The 21896-nt window shown below is 43.6% G+C and overlaps 1 protein-coding gene across 1 annotated transcript in view; it reads left to right on the top strand.

The window, feature by feature from the left end:
• The window catches only part of SFT2D2 (SFT2 domain containing 2), an 86053-nt gene extending 64813 nt beyond the window's left edge, over positions 1-21240 (top strand). Inside the window, exons 10-14 of the mRNA XM_058442194.1 lie at positions 4953-5014; positions 7542-7603; positions 12104-12292; positions 15834-15969; positions 20026-21240. Of these exons, the coding sequence (XP_058298177.1) occupies positions 4953-5014; positions 7542-7603; positions 12104-12292; positions 15834-15969; positions 20026-20320 (744 nt within the window). The 3' untranslated portion in view covers positions 20321-21240. The remainder of the gene's footprint in view (positions 1-4952; positions 5015-7541; positions 7604-12103; positions 12293-15833; positions 15970-20025) is intronic.
• Positions 21241-21896: the final 656 nt, after the last annotated feature.

The following is a 21896-nucleotide window of genomic DNA, read 5'->3' as shown; positions in this document are numbered from 1 at the left end:
AAAAAAAAAAAAAAAGAGAAAAAAAAGACTCCTCTCTGACAACCCACCCCTCACCCTTGTAAAGGCTTCAATGTTATGATTCCTGGAGCTTCTGGAAAATTCCCTTCATTTGTTTCTTAGAGGTGTGGTGGCAGCTCAGGTGGCCTAGGATTTGAAATGTGTGTCCCTAACCGGGGTGGTGCTGAGCTTGGGACCAACTGGAGATGCTGGCTCGTTTATCACCTGTGATACACGGGGCTTTGCTTTTCTTCTCTTTCTCTTCTCCTGCCTCGACAGATAATGTTGAATTCTCTGCATAAATATGAACCCCAGGTTCACATAGTGCGTGTTGGAAGTGCCCATCGAATGGTAACAAACTGCTCCTTCCCTGAAACCCAGTTCATAGCCGTGACTGCCTATCAGAATGAGGAGGTAAGAGTGTGTGTGTGTGTGTGTGTGTAACTGTCACCTGGGAGATCATGGCAGGATGGGAGTGGGGGTCCTTTTAGATGGAAGGTAGGTTTTCCAGGATTTGGATACACTCAGCAGACATGAAGTTAAACAATGGAGTAGCTGCTCTCCCTCCCTCTTGCCTGTTTGCTAAAGGCTCACCAGCATGTGCTCTCCTGGTGCCAACAAGGCACAGCTGTGCATTGTCATGAAACTCCTGAGTTCTGTTGAAACTCTGGAGTCTTTGTTGTCAGGACCCTATGTGTCCTTGGCCTGCTCAGAGCTGAGTGTGTCTTGAGTGGGTACAATTGGGCAGGAGCTGTCGGGTCTCCTGCTCTAGAAGCAAGTCTGTAGCAAGTGATCCAAACGTGCACCCTCCCTTGGGTTTCATTATGCTATCAGTCCTGCTTGTTAATGTTCAATATCTGAGCACAGTTAGTCTGCTGCTGCCAAGTGACTTGAGCTGCCTGGCTGTGAGGGCTGAGTGGTTAGCGCCTGGCCTGTCTGTGAGCTGCTTTGGGTCCGTTCACATGATCTGCTGATAATCAGAAGAACCCAGGGAAGGTTGAATTCTTTTTGATTAAACTTAAAAAAAAATTTTTAAAGACAATATTTATTTATTTAAAAATACATAATAAACTGACAGTACAGAAGTATATAAAGTAGACATGAAGACTACAAGGGAAAGCTGTACTCGTTTCTTCTGCTTTTGGAAACTCACTCCCCATGGACACGATGAAAAATAACTTACAGTGTGTTTTTTTGACAAATTTTCTAAGTGTATGTAAATATATATGTGAATGTAGATTTCCTCACATAAATTGGCTCATGTTGTATATATTATTAATCTGCAAATTTCTTTTTCCTCAGTTTAACAGTGTATTATGATTACCTTTCTATGTAATTATACCTGGGTATATCTCCTTTTCTGTAGTGCCTGCAGAATATTTCATTGTATGAATACACTATTTCACATAATCAGCCCCCCACCAATGGACATTTAAGTTGTTTCTAACCGTTTTCTTTTTCTTTTTTTTTTTTTTTGAGACAGAGTTTTACTCTTGTTATGCAGGCTGGAGTGCAATGGTGTGATCTCGGCTCACTGCAACCTCTGCCTCCTGGGTTCAAGCTATTCTCCTGCCTCAGCCTCCCGAGTAACTAGGATTACAGGCACCTGCCACTATGCCTGGCTAATTTTTTTTTTTTTGAGATAGAGTCTCGCTCTGTCACCCAGGTTGGAGTGCAGTGGTGTGATCTCAGCTCACTGCAACCTCCGCCTCCCAGGTTCAAGCGATTCTCCTGTCTCAGCCTCCCAAGTAGCTGGGACTACAGGCATGCGCCACCACTCCTGGGTAATTTTTGTATTTTTGGTAGAGATGGGGTTTCACTATATTGGCCAGGCAGGTCTCGAACTCCTGACCTCAGGTGATCTGTCCACCTTGGCTTCCCAAAGTGTTGGGATTACAGGTGTGAACCACCATGCCCGGCCCTTTATTTTCTATTATAGATAATGCTGCAATGAATATCCTGGTGCATCTGTCATTTGCTTGCATGGGTGAACACCTAGAAATGGATAGACATGGCCAAATTGCTTCCCTCAAAATAGCATCTCTATTTGTAGCCCCCACACCATGATCAACACTATTATCAATCTTTGTCATCTTTGACACTCTAATAGGTTAAAAAAATAAGATCTTGGCTGGGCGTGGTAGCTCACGTCTGTAATCCCAGCACTTTGGGAGGCCAAGGCAGGCAGATCATGAGGTCAGGAGTTCCAGACCAGCCTGGCCAACCTGGTGAAACCCCGTCTCCACTAAAAATACAAAAATTAGCTGGGTGCAGTGGCGGGTGCCTGTAATCCCAGCTACTCGGGAGGCTGAGGCAGGAGAATTGCTTGAACCTGGGAGGCGGAGGTTGCAGTGAGCCGAGATTGTGCTATTGCACTCCATCCTGGGTGACAGAGCAAGACTCCGTCTCAGAAAAAAAAAAAAAAAGATCTTGTTGTTTCTTCCATCTATATTTATTTGGAAGCTTTAAAGATAGATTTTGGGCTGCCACTCAGCCAACTGAGTCAGAATCTCCAAGGATGATGCTCAGAATCTGTAGATTTTAAAGTCTCCCCAGAGGATTCTATTGATCATCCAGGTTTGGAAACTACTGTCTTAGTGCCTACAGGTGAAATGCAAGTTGCAGATTTAACTCACATCACAGATGTGCAGAGAAAATGTCATTTCTATAAGTAAACTGGCCTCTTGGCAGAGCCCCTGCAGCTGGCCAATGGGAACAGAAATGAACTAGCTAATAATGTAAACAGTCCCTCAGCTGGTGGCCAGTCTTTCAATGACAAAGTAATTCCATTTTGCAGATAGCCCTCTCTCCCAGCTTTTCTCCCTGGGCTGGAGTCTGGGTCTATGAGGGGAGGTATGGCCTTTGTAACTCTGGGAAGTGGGGTGGTGGGGGGTGCATATGGAATTGGAGACCATGTCCTAACCTCCTCTGGTCTCCAGGCAAGGCCCCTGCCCACTTGTGTGCTGTTGGTTTAGTTGGTGGTGTGTGGAACTTGTCATTTGGCTGCTGACTTGGTAAACCCTCAGAAGCTTTTCCTGGCTGCAGGTGCTGGACAGTTCTCTTTGAACCACCTGACTGGTCGTTTTTGACCCATCCAGCAATCTCCCAGCCTGACCCGCTACTCCTGGGTCTTGAACATGCTCCACGGCAATCAAGCTCTGGAAAGCCTAGCCCCAGTGTCTCCCTCTGCCAACAAAGCTTCCCTGCCAAGTCCATGCAGATGCACCCCGAGTGGCGAGTGGGCGTGGGGGTGGGTGAAGGAGGCCAATGTCTCGTTTGCACCCCCTGCTAGCTTCTTGTATGCTTTTCTACCTCTCCAGGTTTAAGCCAAGAGAAAGACCAGGTTGTACCTATCTGACCCCACACCTCTTTTTCCTCTTTCTCCTGATTTCTTCTCACAAGTTCTTGGCCAGAAGGAGTTGGGTTCTATATAAGTCCATTTTCACGCTGCTAATAAAGACATACCTGAGACTGGGTAATTTATAAAGAAAAAGAGGTTTAATGGACTCTAAGTTCCACATGGCTGGGGAAGTCTCACAATCATGGTGGAAGGCAAAAGACACATTTTACATGGTGACAGGCAAAGAGAATGAGAGCCAAGAGAAAGGGGAAACCCCTTATAAAACCATCAGATCTCGTGAGACTTATTCAACTACCACGAGAACAGTATGGGGGAAACTGCCATCATGATTCAGTTATCTCCCACCAGGTCCATCCCACAACACGTGGGAATTATGGGAGCTACAATTCAAGATGAAATTTGGGTGGGGACATAGCCAAACCATATCTGGGTCTTATTTTGCTTTCCTTCTTCCATCAAGTCTCAGATCCTTGCTGACATAAATATTCTGTGAGCTGGGTGTGGTGGCTCATGCCTGTAATCCCAGCACTTTGGGAAGCTGAGGCAGGTGGATCGCCTGAGGTCAGGAGTTCTAGACCAACATGGCCAACATGGCGAAACTCTGTCTCTACTAAAAATATAAAAATCAGCTGGGCGTGGTGGCAGGCACCTCTAATCCCACCTACTCAGGAGGCTGAGGCAGGAAAATTGCTTGAACCCAGGTGGCGGAGGTTGAAGTGAGCCAAGATTGAGCTACTGCACTCCAGCCTGGGAGTAAGACTCCCTTCTAAAATATATATATATATTTATTTATTCTGTAAATGTTTATTTACTCAACAAATATTTGCTGGGCATTACTACATGCTGGATATTGTTCTAGATGCTGAAAATACTGCAATGAATAAAACAGATGAATACCCTGTCTTCAAGGCACTTACATCCCAGTGGGGAGAGATGAAAAATAAATATTTCTTTGTCTCTATCTCTTTTATCTCTGTCACGATCACTATCTATCTATATATCAGATGTCTCTAATGAGAAATGAAGCAGGCTCAGGCTAAGGCAGATAAAGAGAGTGACAGTGAATGGGAGTGATAGTTTGCTTTTTGCATTGACATGGCCCCATGTGTAAGTGATTATTTATGAATGAGGGACTCTCCCAGAGGGGCAGGTTCACACCTGTGCTGCTCTCCACTGTGTACCAAGTGACTAGAAAAGTAAATCACATGTAGTAGGGGATCAAGGATTGTTGAAAAAAATAAATACATGAGTAAAAACAATGAATGCTAGGCTTCGCACATCAGGACTTTGCTCATTTCCAGTGTTTTGCCCTTTCTTTTCTCACTTTACATGGCATTAGCATTTTCACCACATGCAATGATAAAATGTCCTTTGCCAGAGACATTGCGCTCAGTGGTGATTAAGTGCTGGAGTAAGCAAAGATGGAAAGGGCCTCTGCCTCTCAGAGTGCTGGGATGACAGGCATAGGCCACCATGCCTGGCAGGAAAGGGAAGGAAAAGAGAGGGAATTAAACTGGTTTTATAGAAGACAAAGGGTTCTGTTTGCCTATGTGTATCCTACTTTTACTAACACTTCTTGTCTTGTAAATGCAAGATAACAGCTCTCAAAATCAAGTACAATCCTTTTGCCAAAGCCTTCTTGGATGCCAAGGAAAGGTAAGTAAAGAAATTTTAGTGAAATCTTCTAATGAATGATTTATGCAAATACAAATGTGCAATTTATGATTATCTTGAAAGGAACTAGACTAGTAGCACTTTCATTACCTTTTATAGAGATAGGCTTTCGGCCAGGCGTGGTGGCTCATGCCTGTAATCCCAGCACTTTGGGAGGCCGAGGCGGGCAGATCACAAGGTCAGGAGATCGAGACCATCCTGGCTAACATGGTGAAACCCCGTCTCTACTAAAAAATGCAAAAAATTAGCCGAGTGTGGTGGCGGGCACCTGTAGTCGCAGCTACTCAGGAGGCTGAGGCAGGAGAATGGCATGAACCCAGGAGGCAGAGCTTGCAGTGAGCCGAGATGGCGCCACTGCACTCTAGCCTGGGCGACAGAGCAAGACTCCATCTCAAAAAAAAAAAAAAAAAGAAATAGGCTTTCAATATTCAATTCAATATTCAATAACATCTAGAAGATTCAAATCATAATTATCTATTCCTTATAATAGGGATCCAGGAGAACTGTTAACTAACAGTGTTTTTTTTTAAAGACCTGTTTTACTATGAATTCTTGAAAGTAGCACAGTGACATTAAAAAAATTAAATGATTTAGATTTATAATAATTCACTCTGCCTTTTTCCTAATTACTTCTGAGTAGCATGGCTTTAATAAATTGCTTTTTAAAAACTATACTTAGCCTAGGAAAAGCGAAAAATGGAGAGAGGTTCACATTTCCTCTGCTGAGAAAAGAAGTTGGAGACTTCTGGGGGTATGAGTGATGATTCTGGTACTTTGGGGCAGCGACCTGCCATCTCTATATCTTTTCTTTCTTCCTTCCTTTCTCTCTTTTTTCCTTTCTTTCTTTCCCTTTCTTTCTTTTCCTTCCTTCCTTTCCTTCCTTCCTTTGCTTCCTGCCTTGCCTTGCTTTGCCTCCCTCTCCTTCCTTCCTTCCTTCCTTCCTTCCTTCCTTCCTTCCTTCCTTCCTTCCTTCCTTCCTTTCTTCCTTCCTTCCTTCCTTCTTTCCTTCCTTCCTTCCTTCTTTCTTTTTTGAGACAGAGTCACGCTGGAGTGCAGTGGCACTATCTTGGCTCACTGCAACTTCTGCTTCCTGGGTGCAAGCGATTCTCATGTCTCAGCCTCCCTAGTAGCTGGGATTACAGGTGCCCACCACCATGCTCAGCTAATTTTTTATTTTTTATTTTTAGTGGAGACAGGGTTTTGCCATGTTGGCCAGGCTGGTCTTGAACTCCTGACGTCAGGTGATCCACCCACCTCGGCCTCCCAAATTGCTGAGATGGCAGACTTGAGCCATCGTGCCCAGCCTCTATGTCTTTTTCATTCCAGGAAAAAGAAGATGATGGTGCTTATCACTGACTTTTTAATTGACAAAGCCTACAGTATAATATGATTATCTTTTTAATGTTCAGATTTTATTGCTTGAGTTTCAAGTCTTTTAAATAGTTTTTGTAACTCTCTAATCTTTCCTGTTCACCTTAAAGGCTCTGATAAGGCTCTAGATTAATGGACAGATGTTCATAATGATGCATCACACAACCCTGTCCTGTCCAATATTTGAATATATTATTATTATTATTTTAGAGGTGGGGTCTTGCTCTATCACGCAGGCTGGAGTACAGTGGTGTGATATAGCTCACTACAGCCTTAAATTCCTGGGCTCAAGCTATCCTCCTGCTTCAGCCTCCCAAGTAGTGGGGACTACAGGCATGTGCCACCATGCCTGGCTATGTGTTTTTTTTTAAAGAGACAGGGGGTCTCAGTATGTTGCCCAAACAGTCTCAAACTCCTGGCCTCAAGTGATCCTCCTGCCTCCGCCTCCTTAGTTGCTGAGATTGCAGGAGTGAGCTACTGTGCCTAGCTCCAATATTGGAATAAATTATGATGATATACAAGACACACTTATAACATTTTCAGTTAACAGAAGGCCTAAAGGATAAACTGATATGTGAGATGACAGAATCTAGATTCAAAGTGACAGTAGCATGGTATAATACAAAGAATTTAGGACTTTGAGTAAGAGATCCTGACTGAATCCTTGCTCTGTAATTTACTGGCTGTTTGTTCTTGCATAAGTCAGTTTACTTCCTCGAGATCCACTTTTCTAATCTACAAAATTAGAAAAATATGCTAATATTTCCCTCACAGGGTCATTGGTGGATCTAGCATATCACATTTGTAATTGTGCCCTGGAATTGTGCTGTTATTATTGCTTGAATCTTGTCAGTCAGGAGCAATATCCCCAAATTATTCAGATCAAAATAAACACGGATAGCTGTAAATGTGGTAAAGAGGGGTAAACAGTAAAACTGCAACTCCAAGAGCAATTGCACAAGTAGAGACAGCACCCCGAAGGAAGGAGAATGGGGAAGGACAAGAGCTTAGGAAAAAAGGTGTTTGGTTTTCTTATTCTAAGAAATTGATCGCTCTTCAAGGAGAATTTTGGGTATGCTTTATAGTGGACATACATAAAAAGTTGGACAGCCATGGTGCATTTTCTCTACCCTTTCAGAAATCACCTAAGAGATGTACCGGAGGCTATCTCTGAAAGCCAGCACGTGACCTATTCTCACTGTGAGTTGGGTGTACACGAGGCGGGAGGTGCGTGGGGCTGTACTTGGAGCCAACTCCCTCCACACTCAGACTCTTTGCCTGTCAGGACTGCTTAACGACTTCCAAATCAAAACCCAACATACTGTTTATTCTATTAAGGACAAATTTGTGCCCTTTCCAGAATTTCCAGAGAGCCAGTGGTCCTAGGCTTAAGAGGCTTAAAAAAATCTTAGGCAAGAGATAAGAATGAAAATGATGAATTTCTTAGACTCTGGTTTTCGTGTCAGTAAGGCACTGAGCCCTCAACAGTGTGTTCTCGGCTTGCCTCCTAACTTTATGCTCGCCACTCTGGTCTCTCTGTTTTGGAGTTCTCCTGTTCTTAGTGTTTGCTAATTTTGGAGTTGGTCCTCATAGCAATGTGTCATGCAGGCCATAGCCTCCATGGGGAAGAGTCTTTATTTGTGGGCTGGAAGGCTGTAGGAAGAGGTGGAGTAATATAGCTGGGATTCTGAAGGTAGTGTTGGATGTTCCCATCAGGATGTTACCTTGTCCATGTCCCAGGATGGTGGAGGGAATCCTCTGCAGCTGCAATGCAACCCACGATTAGTGACATCAGAGTAGGAAAGTTAACCCTGATGTCTGAAACCCTCTTTAATTTGGATTATATTGGCTTGCAAATATCCCTTATGCAGTTTGCCAGCTGCAGAGTTCTTTACTTCTTCCTTCCCTTCAATCTTAATGCACCTTCCATACCAGACCCGGGAGTATAGCCGCATAAAGAGAAGCAGCTCTCAGAAAAGCACTCTTTTTTTTTTTTTTTTTTGAGACAGAGTCTTGCTCTGTCACCCAGGCTGGAGTGCAATGGCCCAATCTCGGCTCACTGCAACCTCCCGGGTTCAAGTGACTCCTCTGCCTCAGCCTCTCGAGCAGCTGGGCCCACAGGCGTGCGCCCCCATGCCCGGCTAATTTTTGTATTTTTGGTAGAGACGGGGGGTTTCACCATATAGGCCAGGCTGGTCTTGAACTCCTGACCTTGTGATCCGCCTGCCTAGGCCTCCCAAAGTGCTGGGATTACAGGCGTGAGCCATTGTGCCCGGCTGAAAAGCACTCTAAAAATGACTGTCAACCTAAATGAAAAAACTGAGGCAACATTAATGTAAGTAGAAAGTTTATTTGGGCCAAGTTTGAGGACTACAACTTGGGAGCATAGATTCAAGTTCCCCTGAATATATACTTGGGTTAGCAGCAGTTACAAGTGGATTTTTAAAGGGAAAAAGAAGAGGCGATTCATAAACTGTTTACTGTAACATGAGCTATTGATTGGTTATATATTGTTCTTTGTATCACATATTCCAGGAACGTGAAGATAATGGGTGAGGCAGCTAGTCAGGAACAAAAATGCCTTTAAACAATTGCACCCGGGCATGGGTGCAGGGGGTGCCCTTGACTGAAGGTGCTCCTCACACTCATCCCTCTGGGCCTGATAAATTTTGCATGCCTCACATAACTCAGACTATTCTGAGCTATTTTTTCTTTTATCATTTACCCCTCAGTTTTTTCCTTTAGGTGGAATGAACTGGAATAAAAACCTCGTTGTGTAGGTTAGGGCCATGTGCAGAACCATAGGAGTTCAAAGTTCATATGTTGCAGTCTTCTCAGCAAACTTCTTGAGGTGTGTACATTATATGTGGCAAAGTCTGGTTCCGAGGGGCCACTTGCCTGGTTTTGCCCGCTGGGTGCCTGAATCTTGATTCTGTTAGTCAGATAGGGACCCCTTGGGCCATAAGTTTGTGCAACTCTGGGAAAATGAAGATGACAAGAGGATTTGTTGAGAATGATTGTAATATGAACTTTGTACAATTTGCTTACTTGTACTTAAAAAGTATTAAGCAAAGGCAGTGGGTTCTAATATCAGGCTCCATTTCCTCATTGCCGAAGCCCAGGTGACAATCCTTAGTCAATGTTCTTAAGGAACAGCTCTATTCCTATCTGAATCCCCATCCACTGATCCCTTAGCTGAGGCATGGTCAGCGGGAGAACAAGCTTCTTGTTTTGGGGCCTGCAGTACTAAGTCTCAGTCTTTGCCCGTGAACTCACTCGAAATAGTCTTCTGTTCAGAATCTTTCTACAAAACATTTTGCATTCGTCCAAAATATTCCGCGAAATGCTTGCTGCCTGCCAGTAAATAAGTGGAATGAAAAAGAAGAAAAAAGGAAAAAAACCCAAAAACCAAAATGCAAACCAAAATGCTTGCTGTCAAGGTGTGCTAGGCCAGCTCCCCCTTTCAGTGCTGTCAGAATTCTCTTTGTGGGGTGGGGTTGGAAGGCATCATGATATCTCTTGCTTAGAGTAAGAACTGAAGGCACCTTCCCACTCGGCAGAAATAGGCTTTCACTCTTCCTGCGTAACCACATTAATCATTCTCTACCTCCCCGGTAGCTGAAGGTCCATGAGTTACATATATGTGTAATGCCTCCTAGACTGACTTTTATTTTAATTAAGCCAGAAGCACCTTAACTTTGCATTTCTATTAACTTCTGCATTCAGATCGTATTTCTTTTTATTTATTTCTTTTTTCTTTTTTTTGTTATACTTTAAGTTCTAGGGTACATGTTCACAATATGCAGGTTTGTTACATATGTATACATGTGCCATGTTGGTGTGCTGCAACCATTAACTCGTCATTTAGCATTAGGTCTATCTCCTAATGCTATCCGTCCCCGCTCCCCCTACCCCACGACAGGCCCCGGTGTGTGATGTTCCCTTTCCTGTGTCCAAGTGTTCTCATTGTTCAGTTCCCACCTATGAGTGAGAACATGCGGGTGTTTGGTTTTTTGTCCTTGTGATAGTTTGCTGAGAATGATGGTTTCCAGCTTCATCCATGTCCCCACAAAGGACATGAACTCATTGTATTTCATATTGTTATATTCCAGTGTTGCTTTAGAGGTTTTCCACCCTTTGATAGACTCTGATAGGACTGTAACCATCTGATAGGTTCTTCCTGCTGGTTGCACAAAAAGATGTTACTGGGAAGGGGTCCTGATCCAGACCCCAACAGAGAGTTCTTGGACCTCATGCAAGAAAGAATTCGGGGCGAGTCCACAGAGTAAAGTGAAAGCAAGTTTATTAAGAAAGTAAAGGAATAAAAGAATGGCTACTTCATAGGCAGAACAGAGGCATGGGCTGCTCAACTGAGTATAGTTATAGTTATTTCTTGATTATATGCTATACAGGGGGTGGATTATTCATGAGTTTTTCAGGAAAGGGGTGGGCAATTCCCACAGCTGAGGATTGATTTCTCCCCTTTTTAGACCATATAGGGTAACTTCCTGACATTGCCATGGCATTTGTAAACTATCATGGTGCTTGTAGGAGTGTCTTTTAGCATTCTAATGCATTATGATTCACATATAAATAGCAGTGAGGATAACCAGAGGTCACTTTCATTGCCATCTTGGTTTTGGTGGGTTTTGGCTAGCTTATTTACCGCATACGGTTTTATCAGCAAGGTCTTTGTTGTATGTTGTGCTCACCTCCTATCTTATCCTGTGACTAAGAATTCCTAACCGCCTGGGAATACAGCCCAGTAGGTCTTAGCCTCACTTTACCCAGCCCCTATTCAAGATGGAGTCACTCTGGTTCAAACACCTCTGACACAAAGACAATAGCATTGCAATAAAGAAAGAGTTTAATAGACATGAGTCTGGCCATGCCATGTTGGGGACAGAGCTCTTACTCAAATCAATCTCATCAAAAACTTGTAGGTTAGGTTACCTTTTTCAGAGGCAATTTTAGGGAAGAAGTGGGGGGTAGCTAGGCAATAGGTGCTTGCTGCTGATTGGTTGGATCAGAGATGAAATCACAGGGAATTGAAGCTGTCCTCTGGTGCTGAGTCACTTCTGGGTGGGGCCACAGGTGGGGTTGGTGGGTCCAGGTGGAGCCACTGGTGTCAGATATGCCAAAAACCTGAAAAGATATGTCTAAAGGCCTATCTTAGGTTCTACAATAGTGATGTTATCTGCAGGAGTAATTGGGAAAGTTGCATATCTTGTAAAGTCTGGAGTAAGGGCTGGCAATCATTTGTGTCTACACCTTAGCAGAATTCAGGCTCCTCTATGCTCCTAGCCTGGTAGTCTTTCATTAGTTTTACGAAGGCAGTTGAGTTTTAGAGAAGGGTTACTATTATTTAAACTATAAGCTAAATGTCTCCCAGAGCTAGCTTGGCAGCTTGAAGGCTAAAGGCAAGAGGGAGATTGGGTAGATCAGATGTCTACGACTGCCATAATTTTCTCACTGATAGACTTTTTGCAAAGGCAGTTTCAGGACTGGTCATGCATTTCCAGAGAAGCCAAGTTAGCTGCTCATGGGCAAGGGCAGTGGCAGCCGGGGGATGGTACCATCACACAGGCTGGCATCAGTGTCATTTACACGAACTGTAGCTGTGTAAAGTAGCTGGTCACCTGGTTTTTGGTGTGGGAGTTCACAGACTCAGTCTTGGTGTCTTCCTCTTGTCCATTTTAGTGGGAGGCTGGATCTTTTCCAATCCGGACGGAGTGTGCACAGCAGGAAACTCCAATTACCAGTATGCCGCTCCTCTGCCTCTGCCTGCTCCCCACACCCACCATGGCTGTGAGCACTATTCGGGTCTCCGAGGACACCGGCAGGCTCCCTACCCTTCTGCGTACATGCACAGAAACCATTCTCCCTCAGGTCTGTGACTCTGCTGATTAAACCCTTGGGGTATGGGCTGGGGTGGGGGCAGTCAGGAGAAATGGATAAACAGCTAGGAAAAGGAGTAGCTAAAGATGGAACCCCTGTCATCTCATATACATCTATGATACTATTGTTTTTGTGTTTTATTTTATTATTTTATGTACAAATATTTGATTAATTAGGTATAACAATCTTAGTTTTTTTTTTTTAATTATTTCATGAAACCCCCAGTCTCTTGGTTTCTAATGGGCGTGAAAGGCCAGGACACTGATGTTCTGAGCAGTCCAGGCAGATCTCTAAAAGCCATGTCAAGTTGTGTGGGTCTGAAACACTCAGCTCATCACCTTCACATGGCTCTTTTCTATGGTTGCACTCATGGCTCAGTTCAGGGAATACTGGGTCTAGCATTAGGGAACTATTAGGAAGGTCTCTGATGAGCTGGATCCCTGCATGTTCAGTTTGATTCAGTTGGAGACATGTAAACCCAACCTTAATATTTTAAAATAATTTTTGCTGTCTGACTTTTTTTTTTTAAGTTAGCAGTATTGTTTGTGTGCTTTTTTCTCATTGACTACTGCCTTTTCCACCTTTGCCTTATGTAGGCCCAGACCTTGCCTGATTGTTAGATTTGTAGAAAGAAGGGAGAAATGAAAACAATGGTTACTTTTTCATTAAATTATTCATGCAACAGATATTTATTGAGGATCGACTATATGCTAGGCTCTGTTTCAAGCACAGGAATGAAATGGACAAATGCCCTGCCCTTATGGAGATTCTATACTAATATGAAGAGACTGACAATAAAACAAGTCAAGTTCACGGCATGGGAGATAGTGGAGAGTATTTGGATTCCATCCTCCTTCCTTCCTCGGTGACATCCTGAGCTCTGCATTTGTAGAGGGTCCTCCTGGTCACCAGCTACCTGTCCCTGTGTCCCTTAGCCTGCTATTCTTGGCAACCTCAACAGTTCCTGCCAGGAGGGGAGATTATGTAGCTTACCAATAGCAGAAACTGAGCAGTGGCTCGCTCTCCTTCCTCATTCTTTCCTGCAGTCAGCATCAAATTACATCTTCTGAGCACCTACTGTGTACCATGTTCTTCTAGGCAGTGGGATAGGAAAGTGATTAAGACATAGCTTCAGGGCCGGGAGTGGTGGCTCACGCCTGTAATCCCAGCACTTTGGGAGGCTGAGGCGGGGAGATCACAAGGTCAGGAGTTCGACAGCAGCCTGGCCAACATGGCGAAACCCCGTCTCTACTAAAAATACAAAAACTAGCCAGGCGTGGTAGCGGGCGCCTGTAATCCCAGCTACTTGGGAGGCTGAGGCAGGAGAATTGCTTGAATCCGGGAGGCAGAGGCTGCAGTGAGCCAAGATTGTGTCACTGTACTCTAGCCTGGGCAACAAGAGCAAGGCACCATCTCAAAAAAAAAAAAAAAAAAAAAAAAAGATATAGCCTCTTCCCTGGAGGAGCTCGGGGTTACACAAATACATAAATAATGAATCCTAATATAATGCAGAAGCATCACCTGGGAACTTGTTAGAAATGTAGACTTTCAGGCTCTACTCCTGAGTCAGGGTCTGCATTTTAACAAGATCAGCAGGGGATTCATAAGCGCTCTAGAGTTTGAGAAACAGTCTGTAAAACACATAAGTCAGGGTGCCATGGGAATGAAGGAAAAAGAGCAGCTAGATATGCCTGGTGGGGCAGCAAACGCTGCCCAGAGGGGTTAACATTTAAATGGAGCCTGGAAAAATGAATAGAAAAGGACAGAGTGGGAGTGGGCAGGGGTAAAAGGTGGAGGATGACATGTGCCACAGGCAGAGGTGCAGGGCATTCCAGGTAGAGAAAGTAAGCTGAGCAAAGATACAGAAGAGGGAAAGACCCTAGGTTGTCTGGGAACAGCTTTGGAGCAGAGTGTAGGGGGAGTGGGGACAGATGGAAGATGCAAGAGTTAGGTCTGGAGAGCTTGGAAGTGCCAGATCGTAAAAAGAAGAGACATGGCCAGGTGTCTTAGTCCCCTTTGTGGCGCTATAACAAAATACTTGAGATTGGGTAATTTATAAGCAATAGAAATTTATTTTCTCATAGTCCTGGAGGCTGGGGAGTTTAAGATTAAGGTGCCAGCATATGGTAAGGGTCTTCTGGCTGTATCATAACATTGCAGAAGGCGTCATACCGATGGTGGGGGAAAGGGGGGAGAGGGCAGGAGGCCAAACCCATCCTTTTATCAGAAACCCATTCCTGTAATATTGACGTTAACCTATTCATGAGGGTAGAGCCCCCATGGCCTAGTCACTTCTTAAAGGCCCCACCTCTCGACACTCTTGCATTGGGAATTAAGTTCCCATCAGATGAACCTTGGGGGACACATTCAAACCATAGCACCAGAGATAGATGTTGGAATCTTCCTTCTCTCTCTCCTTTCTCCCTCTTTTCCCTTCCTTCCTCCCTCCTTCTGCCTTCTTCCTGTCTCTTATTTGTATACTATTTATGCAAATAGAGATTCAAAGAAATGGAAGACATTATTCTTACCCCACCCCCATAAAAACTGTGTATATTCAAGGTACAACGTGATGTTTTGATATACATATGCATAGTGAAGTGATTACTGCTGTCAAGCAAATTAACATGTCCATCTCCTCACATAGTTACTTTTTTTCATGATGAGAGCACCTGAAATCTATTCTCTTAGCCAATTTCCAGTACACAGTACAATATTATTAACTATAGTCTTCAGATTGTAAGTTAGATCTCTAGACTTATTCATCCTACATAAGTGCAACTTTATATCCTTTGACCAATATCTCATTTCCCCAGCTTCCCACCCCTGGTAACCACTGTTGTACTCTCTGCTTCTATGTATTCAACTTTCTTAAAGTCCACATATAAGTGAGATCATACTATCTACTTCTTTTTGTAAAAAGGTATGATTTTTTTTCTTATTTATTTATTTTTTTTAATTGTAGAGATGGTGTCTCTCTGTGTTGCCCAGAAAGGTCTCAACTTCCTGGGCTCAAAGGATTCCCCTGCCTTGGAGTCCCAAAGTGCCAGGATTACAGGGGTGAGCACCACGCCTGGCCAAAAGGCACTGTGCTTGAGATATTTAAACCTACTCAGGGATGGCTGAGAAGAATAAGTTCCTGGACCTCAGAAATCTCATCTGGGGCACTGGTGGCCCTTAGGCTTAGCTTGAGGGGAGGCTGGTATGGTCCCTTCTTAAAAGAGGGTGACTGTGGTGAAATGAGTTAGACAGATCGTTGTTACCCAGGACAAATCATTCTACCACCCTGAGGCTTATCTGTAAGATGGAGTTAAGGAGTCACTGGTGTGAAGATTAAACTATGAATGACACCTGGCATATGGTTGACATTCAAGAAACTACATTTCTTTTTATTTTCTATTTCCCTGAGAAAGAACTAACTGTTGGTGCCTGTAGTGCAAGCCATGGTTATATTTTGCCCTAGGATAATGTCACTGGTCACCATCTTTATGTCTTCTACATTTGCTATCAATTCAACTGTTGTTATTTCCCCAAGTGAATTTGATAGAAAGCTCAAGCAATAATCTGCAAGTTTTCTCGGGACCTGACAGCTGGACTTCCTTATCCTCCACACCCCATGCCAGCATCCTGTCTGTACCCCACACCAACGGACCAATCAATCCAGGGCCCAGGTAAGACTAACACCATCAACTCGCTCATTGGTCGTCTTGGGGGTTTACTTTAGCACTGGGGCCACAAGTTCATTCTTTTTCCTAGGGTGGCTTGGTCTAACCTATTGTCCTGACTTCTGAAACACTAAGAAGTCAAGGTGGCAACAGGATGGAGTTCTTTCATAGCTGGAGAAACAGCTCAGTCATATACCGTTTCTTTTATTTAAAAGGATAGGCCGGGTGCAGTGGCTCACATCTGTAATCCCAGCACTTTAGGTGGCTGAGGCAGGCAGATCACCTGGGGTCAAAAGTCCGAGACCAGCCTGGCCAACACAGTGAAACCCCATCTCTACTAAAAATACAAAAATTAGCTGGGCATGGTGGCACATGCCTGTAATCCTAGCTACTCGGGAGGCTGAGGCAGGAGAATCGCTTGAACCTGGGAGGTGGAGGTTGCAGTGAGCTGAGATTGTGCCATTGCACTCCAGCTTGGGCAACAAGAGTGAAACTCCGTCTCAATAAATAAATAAATAAATAAATAAATAAATAAAAGGATAAAGACATTATGACCTGGGATCATTTGTCTTAAACCAGTCAGAAATACTTTAAACTATGGTGGTAGCAAATAGATACTGACTGTATCTATTTGGTGGGATTTAAACTTAAGTCTTCTGACAGTGATGTTTCCTGGTTATTATGCCACACTGGCCAGGGAGAGATCATATGCAGAAATCATACAGTTTTAATACCTTTTTTTCTACTGCCCTGCCAATTTTGCAAAGGCTGCAAGGGAGCCCAGATAAATGCAATTCTGTCTAAAACCAAATAATTCGCTGGTGGCCGGGCCAGTACCAGAATACTTAATACTTAAGAGGAAAAGTATAAATATACACTGAGAAGTCAAGACCTATGATTGTCCATTTTCCCATGAGTCACCCATCCTAAAAGGGGGACATATTGTGGATGCCTGGCCTCACGACCCTGGTAACAGAGCTAAGTGTAGCATGGGGGACCCCATGGTTTAATCTTCACACTAGCGACCTGCATTAAGTTCTGACTTCTAGAAATCTGAGTGGTGAAGTGGGAAGAGAAGGCCTTTGAGTCTGACAGGCAGGGGTTTGAGTCCCAGTTCTACCTCTTAGTAGTGACTTTGTGGCTTTGGGCAATTTTCTTAGCCTTACTGAGCCTCACCTTTCTTATCGGTATCATGGAAATAATATGAGCTACTTTGCAGAGTTACTGTGAGCATCAAATGCAGAAATGAGAAAATGCATCAGCATGCTTTGTAAGCAGTAACATTCGTGTAAATGTCAGCTATTATGTTCAATATGGTTATGCAGAATTTTGAGAAGGTCCAAAGTGGATTCAAAATTAAAAGATGAGACTTGGCTGGGTGCGGTGGCTAACACCTGTAATCCCAGCACTTTGGGAGGCCGAGGCGGGTAGATCCCCTCAGGTCGGGAGTTTGAGACCAGCCTGGCCAACATGGTGAAACCCCGTCTCTGCTAAAAATACAAAAATTAGCCAGGCGTGGTGGTACATGCCTGCAATCCCAGCTACTTGGGAAGCTGAGACAGGAGAATCACTTGAACTCAGGAGGCGGAGGTTGCAGTGAGCTGAGGCACTGCACTGTAGCCTGGGCAACAAGAGCGAAACTCTGTCGCCAAAAAAAAAAAAAAAAAGGATGGGACTTGGGAAGACATCAGATGACTTGTGATTTGTAAGTCTAGAAGAAGTTAGGAAAGGTTAGGAGAATGTGGTGGCTTAGAATCACCTGGGGTTGTTGTTAAAATGCAGAATCTGATTGGTAGGTCTGGGTGGGGGCCTGAGATTCTGCATTTCTACCAAGTTCCTGGGTGTTGCTGATATTGCTGTGGCCCACAGGGGTGTAGAGCTGTGCTGTCCAGTGCAGCAGCCACCAGCCACCTGTGGTTGTCAAACACTTGAAATGCAGCTAGTCCAAGTTGAGTGTAATACTCACATAGGATTTTGAAGATTTAGTGTGAGACAAAGAATAAAAATCCCAGTTTTTTTATATATATATATAAAATATATATACTACTATATTACATATATTTTTATATTTTAAAATATGATATAGACTTATATAAAATAGATAATATATATTTTAATATATATTTATAATTTATATAAAAATATATTTATATATTTTAATATCTATAAAATATATATTTAAAAAAATATAAATATATAAAAATATAATAGTATATGTAAATATAGATGTTATTATGTAAATATTATGTAAATATATACATATATAATAAATACATATATTTACATCAAATGCATGTTGAAATGATAATTTTTGAATATTTTTGTTAAATAAAATATTAACAATAAATTAATTTTTTTCTAAATGTGACTACTAGAAAATTTAAACTTACATATGCAGCTGGCATTTATGGTTTGCATTTTGATGCTGATCTAGAGGATCATTTGCATTTGACACTGATCTAGAGGACCTGAGGGAAAAGCATTGATTTGGGCTGTGGTAGGAAGTGAGAAAGAGAGTGAAGATGAGGTTCCCTGAAGATATTAAACAATCATGTGCCAAGTTGTATACTAGATACTTACATATATATAAGTCATCCATATATAAGTCATCTATAGTACTCAAAGACAACTATAAGGCAGGTATTAAAATTCCTGTTTTGCTGATGAAGAAACTGAAGCTCAGAGGCCTTAAAAACTTCCTGAAGGTTCTGCAGTAAGCAGTACAGCTCAGAGCCCATGGTTCTCCCACAGGCCCAGGAGGCATCAGAAAGGGTCTGTAAGAGATAATGTAGAATAGCATCTTCTGAAGATTGGGGCCAGAATCCCCATAAGCTGAGCTAGCTCAGAGAGAGCTCAGAGGATGGGCTTCTGCAGGTTTCATATGATCCAAGGAGACCTGTAGCATTGAAAAATGGCACCAGGTGAAGGATGGCATTGCCAACTCTGGTTTCCCTGTTGGTGTGTTAAACTCATTCCTGACTCCATGAATATTTTGTTAGAAACAAAACAAATGTATTCAATATTGCCATTGGATAATAAGCCAATTTTCAAGCAGTACAGTGTTGGGCAATGCAGAAACTCTAAAATGTAAGAACATAGTGATGACTACAGGCTGAAAACATTGGGTTCATTGCACCTGTTCCAATTGCTTCTATATTAAGGTGCAAGCTTGGCTGTATATTACAATCACCTGGGAAACTTAAAAAAATCCCCATATTCAGGCTGCATGCCAGATCAGTTCAATCAGAATCTCTGGGGCAGGGGAGTGGGGTGAGAGTGGGATCCTGGCACCAATATTACTTTAGAAAACCCCCCTAGTGATTCCAATGTGCCGAATGTGCAACCAAGTGTGTGAACCAGTGCTATAGAACTAGAGAAGGCAAAGAAAATGTTGTAGCTCCCAGCCTTTCTGCCAGGCACCAGAGCTCACAGGTGGAGACCAGGAATGGAAGAATTAATGATAACAACCACAATTTACTGAGTACTACGTGCTAAGGACCATATACTCCTCTTATTTAATCCTTGTAGCAATCTCTGTAAGGTAGGTAAAATTATGAATCCACATCTTGAAGATGAGAAATTGACCCTCAGAGATATTAAATTATTTAGCCAAGGCCACAGAGCTAATAAGGGGTAGAGGTGGGATTTAAACTTAAGTCTTCTAACAGTGATGTTTCCTGGTTATTATGCCACATTGGCCAGGGAGAGATCATATGCAGAAATCATACAGTTTTAATACCTTTTTTTCTACTGCCCTGCCAATTTTACATAGGCTGCAAGGGAGCCTAGATAAATGAAATTCTGTCTAAAACCAAATAATTCACTGGTGGCTGGGCCAGTACCAGAATACTTAATCTTATCATTATTCCACCATACTTTGCTGCTTCTCTTAGCTTTTCTGCAGAAACAGGACCAATCTGTGTCATAGCTAGAAATAAAGCCATGGCCAGAAGCCCTCTTGTACTCATGCCCTTCTCAGCACTGTGTACGTGCTTGTCAGGTGGCACTCCTTCCTTGGAGTGCCATTGAACGTTCCCTTCCCCTCTTTCTCTGTCTCTGCAGCCCTTACCCGTGCCTGTGGACCATCAGCAATGGTGCCGGAGGCCCCACTGGGCCAGGCCCGGAGGTGCACGCCAGCACCCCAGGAGCATTTCTCCTCGGAAACCCAGCTGTAACTTCACCCCCTTCTGTGCTCTCCACCCAAGCACCCACTTCGGCTGGCGTGGAGGTTCTGGGGGAGCCCTCACTAACCAGCATTGCTGTGTCCACCTGGACAGCAGTGGCCTCGCATCCCTTCGCGGGCTGGGGTGGCCCAGGAGCGGGTGGGCACCATTCTCCTTCCTCACTGGATGGTTAAGCAGGATCCTGGGAGCCTCTATCCCCAGAGATCCTTCTATGTGTAGAGTGCTTAGAAACCCCATCAACTGATCTAGTGAGTCAGACTGTGGAATCTTCCTTCCCACTAGCTGGAGGCGGAGGTGGGTTATTACAGAAGTCATACTGGGAGAGGGTTCAGTTTGGATGATGCTAGTTAGATCATTTGCATCTCTCCACCATTTTCTTCTGCACTCCCATTTTCTCTGCAACTTATTCTTGCCATGCTTGGGTGACAGAAGTTTGTTAAGTACCGTCTTTGTGCCCTGCCACTTATTCTCAAATCGTTCTGGAAAGCCTCACTTCCTTTTCTGTGGAGAAGGTGCAAAGCTGTTTAATGAGCTCAAAGTTTACCTAGCTAAAGGCCACTGCTTCCTGCTTTGTGCAGCTGGGAAAGTATGTGTGGCTACAGGGCTCAGGTTCACACTTCTGCCTTGAGACCAGGACGGGGTGTAAGCCATAGAGTAAGGTTAACAAAAAGAATAAAACTAATCATGTATTACTCACAGTAGTGTGCCCAGACTTGTGGAAATGAAGTGATGTCACTCCTCTGCTCAGAAACCTTCGATGGTTCACCATTACCAACGGAATGAAGTCAATTCTCCTCACTATAGCTGGGTGTGGTAGCTTAAGCCTATAATCTCAGACCTTTTGGAGGCCAAGGTAAGAAGATCGCTTGAGGTCAGGAGTTTGAGACCAACCTGTGCAACAAAGTGAGAGCCTGTGTCTACAAAAAATACACATGCCCACAAAATTAGCTGGGCATGGTGGCATGTGCCTATAGTCCCAACTACTTGTAGGAGGATCGCTTGATCTCAGGAGGTTGAGGCTGCAGTGAACTATGATTGTGGCGTTGCACTCCAGCCTGGGTGATAGATCAAGACTTTGTCTCATTTGAAAAGAAAGAAAGGAAGAAAGAAAGAAAGAAAGAAAGAAAGAAAGAAAGAAAGAAAGAAAGAAAAAAGAAAGAAAGAAAGAAAGAAAGAAAGAAAGAAAGAAAGAAAGAAATCCTACTATGAGCGATCACACCATCTGGGCTGAAACCACTTCCCCAGCTTAGGTCCCTCTGTTTTCCTGTTGGCCTCCTATGTATTGGTCAAGGCAGGCATCTCTGTTCTCTGAACATTCATTGCACTTTCCCACCTCTATACCTTGCCTGTGCCTTAGTGTCCTTTTTTCTCCAGTTCATCTGTGCGAATCCGACCCATCTCCCAGAGCCTGGCTGAAACATCACTCCCTGCATCCAACATCTGGTCTGCTGAGATATGTTTGATCTATCTCTGCTTGCTGTTCTCATTGTTTTTGCCTCTGCCATAGAGCTCACCTCATTTTGCCTTGTATTTTTGTTACCTGTGAGTGTGTCTCTCCCTATTAGACTGTAAGCCTCTCGAGGGTGAGGCCTAACCTTCTTGTCTTTGTAACCCACAGCAGCTGGCACTGTGCCTTGCCTATTTGTAGGTGCCCAATAAACATTTGCTGAACTGAATTGGTGTAATGTGCATGTGTGCTACCAGGACGGTGTGAAGTGGCTGGGGGGCAGATCTCAGAGACACATGCCC

This window comes from Hylobates moloch, unplaced genomic scaffold (genome assembly GCF_009828535.3).
Source record: "Hylobates moloch isolate HMO894 unplaced genomic scaffold, HMol_V3 SCAFFOLD_8, whole genome shotgun sequence".
In the NCBI taxonomy this organism is placed as follows: domain Eukaryota; kingdom Metazoa; phylum Chordata; class Mammalia; order Primates; family Hylobatidae; genus Hylobates; species Hylobates moloch.
This window is presented reverse-complemented; position numbering and strand designations above follow the sequence as displayed.